The sequence below is a fragment of the Hippocampus bargibanti genome, linkage group LG19 (genome assembly GCF_051943395.1).
Source record: "Hippocampus bargibanti isolate YZ-2025 linkage group LG19, ASM5194339v1, whole genome shotgun sequence".
Lineage (NCBI taxonomy): Eukaryota > Metazoa > Chordata > Actinopteri > Syngnathiformes > Syngnathidae > Hippocampus > Hippocampus bargibanti.
This window is the reverse complement of record NC_142752.1, coordinates 9384674-9394899: the sequence shown is the minus strand read 5'-3', so window position 1 is coordinate 9394899 and position 10226 is coordinate 9384674. Positions and strand designations below refer to the sequence as shown.

The 10226-nt window shown below is 40.1% G+C and overlaps 1 protein-coding gene across 13 annotated transcripts in view; it reads left to right on the top strand.

Annotated features, from left to right (window-relative positions):
- Positions 1-1426: 1426 nt before the first annotated feature.
- Positions 1427-10226, top strand: part of ptprk (protein tyrosine phosphatase receptor type K) — an 87730-nt gene continuing 78930 nt past the window's right edge. For 12 of the 13 annotated variants that reach the window (XM_089021491.1, XM_089021486.1, XM_089021487.1 and 9 more), the window contains exons 1-2: positions 1427-1731; positions 9600-9623. In XM_089021491.1, coding sequence (XP_088877617.1) covers positions 1650-1731; positions 9600-9623 — 106 coding nt within the window. In that variant the 5' untranslated portion in view covers positions 1427-1649. The remainder of the gene's footprint in view (positions 1732-9599; positions 9624-10226) is intronic. The other variant, XM_089021490.1, reaches the window with a different exon arrangement.

The following is a 10226-nucleotide window of genomic DNA, read 5'->3' as shown; positions in this document are numbered from 1 at the left end:
AAGGTGTCAGAACCGGACCTAAACACGACGTCTCCATTACATTGTTTGGTTTTAGGTGATACATGTAGTCGTGCTTCTACTTGCGCCTCACTCATTCATCTTTGACCAAATCCTAACAGTGCAAAAGCACAATCCAAAACTATGCTGTTGTAGCAGTACATTGCAACTCAACAGGTCAGTACGGTAAACTCTCAAGAGGGGGTGGTGGACTTCACATATCTTGGACAGTTGGAGAATAGCAAATTACTAGCAATTACTAGCACATAGCAGCAATCTAGCTGCGCTAATGACCTTATTAAAGGTATTGGTCCTCTAGATCCAGACCAAGATTGCCTATGCAAATAGTGCTGTCTGCAACAGCAAAGGCGATCAAGCAAGGAGAGGGTGTTCACATCTCTGATATGCAAGAAGGGGGCCATTGCCTGAGGGGAAAAACACTCCGGATATATTCACTTGTCTCCCCTCCGATCCTACAAGCAATATTTAAAGCACGGGTGTGTAACGCTTTGTGGCGTTTTTATTTCTCGTGATGTTTATTCGACCTGACTTTGATGTACTCTCGCATGAAAAATGTTTCTTGTATTTATAATGAATGAATGAATGAATGAATGAATGAATGAATGAATGAATCTTTTGACAAACGACGCGTGATGTGTGCCATTTTGCCACTCTTGTGTTTGTTTATTTGAATGAATGAACGAATGAGTGAATGAATGAATAAATGAATTTATGAATGAATGAATGAATCAATGAATGCATCCTTTGACAAACGAAGCGTGATGTGTGTCATTTTGCCACTCTTGTGTTTGTTTATTTGAATGAATGAATGAATGAATTTAATTAATTAATGAATAATTAATTGAATGAATGAATGAACGTTTTAACAAACGAAGCGTGTTGTGTGCCCTTTTGCCACTCATTGTGTTTGTTTATTTGAATAAATGTATGAATGAACGAATGAATGAATGAACGAACAAATGAACGAACGAATGAATGAATGAATGAATGAATGAATGAATGAATGAATGAATCTTTTGACAAACGTTGTGTGATGTGTGCCATTTTGCCACTCTTGTGTTTATTTGAATGAATAAACGAATAAGTGAACAAATTAGTGAATGAATGAATGAATGAATGAATGAATGAATGAATGAATGAATCTTTTGGCAAACAAAGCGTGCTGTGTGCCATTTGCCACTCTTTTGTGTTTGTTTATTTGATGTTTTGAAAGTTTCTGGCTTTGTGATGTAACACTGACAATTTCGTTCTCGTTTTCAACTCCATAAAATATTTTTTTTTTCTATTGTTGAATCATTAATTACTGATATGACGCTGATGATTCTCCCCTGTTCTCGGCGTCCTGGCCACGTGACGTCAGCGCCACGGCTCGCGAGCGCGCACAACGCTGCGCTCTCCGTCGCGCACGCGCAGCCTCACTCAAAGTGTCGCGTCCTGCAGAGTGAGCGTGTTGGGAAGACGAAAAAGAGAAAGGGGAGAATGGAGTGCTTGACTCGTCTGAGGAGGCAGGAATAATAAACACCAAAACTCACGATAAACGCTGACACAGACGCTCGAAGACGGAGAAAGTCGCGGAAGACGCAAAACTTTACGCGGAAGGGGGGAGCTGTTCCAGACGCCGATCTGAAAGCATGGATACACTTTTTTGTCTTTTCATGGGACTCCTGCTGATCTTTTCGGCTGTTGTGGGCATCTCTGGGCAGATAGCATCAGGTACGACAGATTTTGGTTTATTCATTTAGGTGAACTCGGGTGTTCTGGGCAGGTATGTTTTGGAAGCGCAGACGAAAAGTTGGCAACCACCATCGATCGGTCTTGTATCGTTCCCGAAATGTTTCTTAAATGCCTTTGCAACCTGTCAACTCGAAAGCTGTTTTGTCATAAATTGTCCGACTGGTAAATGTTTGGATTCGCTGCGCAGGGATAGAAGAACGCAAACGCATGTTAAGACGACGACGTTGATTTGGTGATTTGAATTCGGGTCATTTGACACAGCTGCACAAACGTCGGTTTATTTTCACTCTTGAGCGAAAACAACGACAAAAAAAAAAACTTTTCTGGTACAAGTCTATTTATAAGCTTCGGGTTTTGGGGAGTTTTAAGACTCAGATTTGACGAGGTTTATTATAAAAGCGAAACACAGAAAAAGTTTTGGTCGTTAATTATGACTCGTGACGTGTTTTGGTCGCTGTTTTTTTGTTGCTGACAGTTTGACGAAAATCCAACCTGATAAATGCATGTCGTGCAAAAGCATTCTTTTTATATGATGCAACGCAGAATTCACTGAACGGAACTGCTATCATTTGCATTCGCTTTAAAGTTTGTGTGCATGTTTATCAAAAGAGTCCTACTTTTCGTTACCTGTTTTTTTTGTGGCTTGTTTTTACGCGCGGAGCAGTGTTGCAATGAGACTGGACGTCGACAAACAACACTTTTCAATGTTGTGAGAAATGAAAGCGTTTGTTTGTGATTTGTTTTATTTTTGCATGCAGCTTCAAAATGCTGATAAACCATTACAATTTACAATGATGGATGCAAGACAAGACAAAAATCCTGTTTTTATTTTGGGTGTTTTGTTAGGGTTGTTATTTCTTTATTCCCTTTGTTCTAAATTTTGCATGCTTGCTTTTGTGTGTCACTTTTTTCATACGTTGTCAGAATCAGAAAGCCTTGAATAGTGCCACAATGGGGAAATTTGCAATCGACATCAACAAAATTGAAATGGGTGGCGGAGGGAGGTTGTAAAAAAATACACACATTTACAGTGTACATCTCAGTCTGCTGACATTTTTATGATGCTTAGAATACTGTATCTTGTTTTTTTTTATCCTTTCGCCCCCGACCCCTTTTCAAATTGCTGCTGTGGACTGCAAATTTCCCCATTGTGGGACGATTTAAAGGTTTTCTGATTCTGATTCTCATATATGTAACTGAATAACTGAATTGACTCAACATAAGGTGGCTGAAATAATAATAATAATAATTGTTCAATATGCGTCTTATTTAAAAAAAGATTGCCACATGATGCGCTATTGCGAGACTCTTGCTTTCGTTTTAGAAAAAAAGGCTTTGTTGTAATGTGAGGAATTTCGGAGAATTTATACCCTGCAATTACGGCCCCCCAATATGTGTGAATGCAATGTACTGTATTTGTAAGAGCTGACCTCCAATCTGACCTCACGAAAGCTTTATTAAATGTGACTCGCGCACAGCACGCTTCATTTGTGCAAGGGCATGACCAGAAACTGTTCGAGGGGGGATGAAAAAGTCTACTAGGGCAAGCCTAGGCTTGTTGATGATTTGCATAAAAAATATTTAATTACCACTTCTTCAGTGAGCTTTATTGCCACGCCCCTCCCTCTTGTAGCCCAACCTTCCATCGTCCAACTACTCCCTTGGTTCCCCTCCCTGGGGGCCATTTGGTCTGCAGGGTAACAAATGTGTGGAATTTCTTTGAGTACTAACCCGGGAATGCAAGCGCAGTTAATTTGCAAGTAAATACAAGATGCTGCTTTACATAGCCTAGAGGCGGGTCATTGTTAAAGTGGGCAAGAGCAAAAGTGGTTGTTAGTAAAATTTGGAAATAGAGTGAAACACCCAAAATGTTTTTTTTGTATTTATCACTTGTTGATTTACAAGTTTGAATTTGAAAACAAATTTACCAAGGTCAAATGATGTACAGTGTAGTGAATTGGCTCTTCATTAAATACAGTATTTGCATTTCCTTAAAAATTGCATCAGAATCAGAAAGCCTTTAATAGTCCCACAATGGTAAAATTTGCGAGATTTTTGTCATAAGACGATTAAAAAAAATAAAGTAAAAATGCTCTTTTTTTGTTGTTGTTGTAAATGGATGATTGGAGCTGCGACACGGGGATTTAAGCGGTGCAACACTGTCACTCGCTCAAATATTAGTTATTGCTGAAACTAGCTTAGAAGTGCTATGTGTGTTATGTACTCTTCTGTCAAAATATTTTTTTACGATCAGCGTTGGTACAAATACCCCTGGTGGCAATACCCCTGGTGGAATGGAGGGCTCCCCAAGATGAAGAGATAATTCCTAAATTATATGGGTCTGGAGTTATATGAGCTTGAAATAGGGGTGTCTGTACAAAATACAAGACATACATATGGATTTATATAGCGCTTTAACAGCTGAAACTGTAACAAAGAGCTAACATGGACAAAAGGCAAATGCTGCCCACTCGGAAGTGAAAAAAACATTGCCAGAGGTCTGACCAGAACTTTATCGGCATGCAAGTAAAACCAAATCCCAAAAACATTTCAGGAATGGCACTCCACGTCACACTTTTCAATTTTCGAATATATTTGGGAATGGCAGTGAATTAGTTAAACTTCCCTTCCTCCAAACATTGAGCCTCATACTTTGTTTACCTTTTGCAGAAAATTTGAGCAACACCACCTAAGATGCTGACAAATAAAATTGTTGACGTTAGACGCCATGATGGTTTTCATTCATCTCCTTCAGATGCACCCAAGGGCAAATCGCATACCAGTTGAAAATGAAGTCAAACCGTCACCATACTTTGGGATTGTGATGTCCTTTTCTCCAAATGGCTTTCATTTGCATCGACAATCTTCTACTTTCACCCTCCGTTTTATAATGTCCCCGTATTAAATGATGCAGTTTAACGTGAGCGCTCTTTAGCATCCGCGCTTATCATCATCCCGCTTCGCGGCAACCTCGTTTTAGCTTATCACCGCCACGCTCGCATTCATAAATGTGGCCCGGCTTGTCTGCCGCGCCGCTTTTTACAATGTCAATAAGTGACTGCGTGTCAACGTGACAACTTCTCTGAATGCGCTGACCCGCGTTGACAGCGTCTTTAATCTTAATGAAGTGCAATAATTGTGTTCCATTAGCTTCCCCGGGCGAACCACAACAGCTGGTTTAATTATAATTGGAAATCATGTTTTTGCATTTGGAGCTTTAATACAAAGTCGCTTTAATTACAATGTCTTTACGGCGCCGTTTGGAAGATGTAATAGAAATGTGTTTTTCTCAGCAAAAAAAAAAACATGTGAGGAAGAGCGAGAGTGAGGAGGAGGAGAAGGAGGGGGACGAGGAGGAGGGGAAAAAACAACATGCAACCATTGGTTTTTGGCCGTGGGCATCTCGTCCACTCAAGAGACTGTGAAAACGGCAGGAGGGGTGCATTTGTGTGTGTTTTTCTGTCATGTCAGCTTTGTGTGTGTGTGTGTGTGTGTTTGCGTGTGTTGCTTTTTTTCTTAATAAGCCTTCTGTAGTAAAAGTGATACAAAGAGAAGCATGTTAAAGGTTTATTTCTCATTTAGATTCCCGGGGAAATACGTTCCGCGTTTCGACTGCGGCGAAATCAAAGTGGGTTTTATTTATTTTCTTGTTAAAAGTAATGCCTCAGTCTGCCGCCAGGCTCCATCTTCCTTAATGTCGTCTTCGCGTCAAATCAAACGCCTCCCTGCTCAAAGCACATCTCTTTCTATGGATTTCAATTTGGTTGCAGATTATTAAAAAAAAACACTCTTGAAAGTCCTGGCTCATTTCTTCAGTGGTTTGGGGGATGAGGTCTGCAGGCGTCCCCCCACACGCGCGTGTGGAAAATGTAATTAATCTGCTCAGAGAATTCATTAGCTAATCCCTCATTAGACTTGTGCGCTTGAATGAATAGTAGGGTTTTGCACTGAAAGACGTACCAGCCGCAAATAGTATTGACCTTCCAGTCACTTACACGGGATCTTATTCAGCTTTTTAATTTTTTTCTATGCAAGTCTGATGATACCCGACAGCTTGAAACTCATTTGATTTCAGTTGGACGCCATTGAAAGAAGTGTTCAAAATCCCCATTTGTCATCTGAGCAAGTCATCTATGGCGGGCTACGGCCATTTCGACATTTTACCAGGTCATGTACAGCGAACGAACCAGTCAGCCCGGCGTCGACATAGTCGTCACGCAACGCACAAAAAATAAATAAATCTGCGGCACTTCCTGTTTTTTATCTGATTGTCTTGTATTTCGTGCTCGAACACGTTTAGCGAATACTGCACTTGACTCGATTTGTATGTTAGGTTAGTGATTGACTAAGGCTGTCATAAAAGTTGTTTGCTATCTCCCAAATGTTTCTACTGTCATGAAAATACCCCCTTTGTCGGTCAGTGAAATAGGTAAAGACTCCCCCAATGAACTGCCAGACGATGTCCAAAAAATCTGTAATCGCTAGTGTTCACTCAAATTGAAGGACCAACAGAATATTGAGTTTTAGAACTGTATAAACATTCAATACAGCGTTAAAAACCTTGGACTATCTTCTTTCATCAAAAAAGAGTTAATCCCTAAAATATAGGTTTGGAGTTATCTGAGCTTGAAGTGGGGGCAGCTGTACAAAATACAATACATATTGATTTATATCGTGCTTGAACAACAGAGGTCTGGCCAGCGCTTTATCGGCACCCCTTAACCCCCCACTTGGCTGTACAAAATACAATCCATTCATTATCCAGTTTTTTGGAATACAATACAATACAATACAATACATACATATTGATTGATCTTTAATAACAGCTGAAGCTGGAACAAAGCGCTAACATGGACAAAAGGCAAACGCTTCCCCCTCGTGGAAGGGGAAAAAACACCGCCAGAGGTCTGACCAGCGCTTTATCGGCAGCAAAGAAAAACCAAAACCCGAACACACTCGGGAATGGCGCTCCATGTCACACTTTTCAATTCCCGAATAAATTTACGGAATGGCAACGAATTAGTTAATAAAAGCAATGAAGCAGTTGCACAACCACGATGAAAATAACGACTCATTTCCTACAATTTTCAGCTCCCATTAATGCAAAAAAAAGCGCCGGGCATGAGTCAGAAAGTCAACAGTGAGTGTGTCGAAAGAGGCAGAAGAGCGTTTGCAACTTTGCAACGGATCCCGAATCTTGGAAAGATCATCTCCTTGATGAATGATGGTGTTGCTTTAGTATCATCCATCTCTGCCGTGACCCTTCGGGCTCGGGTCACAGCTGTCTGTACATTCGCAGAAGCATAAAACACACCATGGAAGTACACACACATATTCACACACTGACACTTCTACACATGGCCGCATAATGACGGATGAAGTAATCAACGCTCAGGTGATTAATTACTGCGCACTTTGCACATGCTCACCAAATACGGAAAGTGAGCTTGATTCTCTGCAGAAAATTATTTAAAAAAATAATATTATATATTTTATATTATAATTTATTATAATAAATTATATAAAAAACGGATAGCCCTCATCAGTCTAAACCAGGCATGGGCAAACTACGGCCCGCGGGCCACATACGGCCCGTTAGGCTTTTTAATCCGGCCCGCCGAATTTGCCCAAAATATAGTACAAACAGTGTCTAAAACTCATGACAAAAAGTTAGCGAACAACAGGGCAGATAACTGAAAAGTTGCCTGTCCCAATTTTCACAACTTGAAGCACAAAGAGACAACTAATCATATTAAAAAACATTGTAACAAAGTATAAAGTTTTTTTTTAAATCAAGAATGCACCTACTACAAATGCTACCTTGCTTAATTTACGGTAAATGTGCATGGCCGTAGATTTTGCTGCAGTAGTCGATTGTCATTGCGGTGCACAATGCAACGTTTGCATTGCTTCCTACGAGCCACTAAGCCCCTTTCATAAGTCTCACGTACACATTACAGTCACGGTTTAATGTGAATTTACGTTTTTTAGCGTCACATATGTTGTTAGCTTCTTTTGAATCTTTCTTCTGGGCTGAGGTTCTGTGCATCTATTTTGGAAAATGACATGCAATTGCACGACTTTATAACGCTTGCGAAAGTCCGGAAGAAAGAAGCAGGCTTCTGATTGGCTGCCGTGCCGAGAATGCAAATTTCAACTGCAGGTAGTCTATGTTTGTGTGCTCGGCGACGGTACACGTGTTTTGTTTGTGCGTGTAGGCGAGGGCGTCAGTGAGGAGTTTGTTGAGCGCGCGGTCAGGACAAACCATCTATGATTTGGCGGAATTTAACACAAGTAGGTATTATTGAGCTTGAATATTTCGTTGTGTAATAATATGTTTTGAATTTTGAAAGTGATTCCATTTTTCAATAAATGTGGATTTCTTTAACTTTGCCCCTTCGATGGAAACTTATTAAAAACAGACGCAATCTTGATAAATCACAGTGCATGTTATTTTAATCTATTTCCATTTCCTCCTCCAAGTATCTGCGAAATAGTATGTAAACGCCATATTCCTTGAGACAAATTTATTAACTGATCAGGGATATTTTTCACATTTGAAAGACAGTTAATAAATTGGGTTGTAGTGTTCTTACTGTGCTATGAGGTTTGTACATACTACATTTAAAGGCACCGGCACCATTTTTTGTTTTTGTTTCCCACTGACATCAGAAAAACGTTTTATAGCATCTAAAATACCCAAATCAGGCAGGCTGATATTTTTAGTTAAATGAACACAAATAAAAATGACTTCAAATGAATCCGGAAATGGTCAGTTTCAGAAGGTCCCACCCCCCTGTTCGTGACGTCACGCCAAGACGTCTTGCCTTTGATCGAGAATCAAAACAATGGCTTCAGATTCGGAGAAGATGTTTTCTTGTTACTCATCCAGTTATGAATATGATTCAAATAGTTCTAAAGAGGAAAGCATAAATGTTTGCAATTGATTCAAGGAGTCCTCCCATATCAATTCGAGCCATCAATGACAGCAATTGTAGCACCCAGAAATGCAGAAGATTGCGCCCAAGCTCCGTTGGAAATGGGCTGATTTGTCAGCTGGGAATTTGTGTCAGCGAATATCAAATAGTTGTCTTGGTGCAACACACAACGATTCACCATGGCGTTATTTATGTGTTTTCTTTCTAATTTCACCATCAACACGGATCAACACGAAGTTTTCAGACCAAACAAAGTACCCAAAATGCATTGTATGTCGCTTTCTCGGTCAGGGGCGGTCCAAACGTGACGTCACATGGGGATCGTCATCAACTCGAAAACAAGACTTCATGAATATTCAGCGCAAGTCCTAAAACGTAAACTATAGCTATATGCTGTGGAATCTTTGTAAAATACGCTCAGTCGAAGTCATTTGAAGTGATTTTATAAATTATGGACATAACTTGTTCAGAGTATTTCCGGCCCAAACACTCCCTCCAAATGCTCCTGGCCCGGCCCCTCTGTCAAATTTTAGAACCCAATGCGGCCCGCGAGTCAAAAAGTTTGCCCACCCCTGGTCTAAACTAACATGCGGGTAATTAGAAAATTTGCAATGGAGATGAGGGGGGTTGGGGGTGGCAAATTTCGAAAATGAACATTTACGGGGTTACAAGTGGAAGGGAGCAGAGGTTAAAGGTCATGCAGGGGTCAAGCCATGTGTTGGTTTAATTCGGTCGACGCGAACATTTTCTTCTCTTTCACATGTGTCTGTTAATTTTTTTTCAGGTTTTCTGTTTTTGAGCTGCTATATTGACTTGTAGCTAATTTTTCTCTTCATATACTGAATGCTATGCGCATGCTTTTTGTCTAATTCTGCCTTATTGTCTTCCCTGTTGCTTTCTTGGACCCAGCTCACATGGGGCGCTCGGAAAAGGGTGAGTGGCAATCACCATCAATTGCTAATCTCTCATCTCCATTAAAAAATTAGTGTGTATGTATATATATATATATATATATATATATATATATATATATATATATATATATATATATATATATATATATATATATATATATATATTCAGTGATACCTCAGTTTACGAATGCTTTATCTCACGAACTTTTTGCCTTACAAACATTACATTCGCGAGAATATAATCTTGGCATACAAACTATTTTTCGGCGGACGAACCAAACCACACAGTGCCACGGTGGCTGGCGGACTAATTTTCCAGACACCTTTTGTTTGAGTGCAGACGTGGTTTGTTATCGAGTGGAGTACTTTTGCTATTATGGGTCCGAAAAAGACCCCACCACAGGCTAGTGTTAAGCCGATGAGGGCACAAAAGAAAATGATGGTAGAGCCAAAGAAGGAGATAATCAAAAAACACAAACAAGGTGTGCGTTTGTGTGACTTAGCGTCCCAGTACCAGTATGCTCAGTCGACCATTGGTACGTGTGGCTAAGGGTATTTCTGAGTTGTCTGAGGAACGATCTCAGGCAATAGTAGAGGTTGTAAAACATGTGTTGAACGAAAA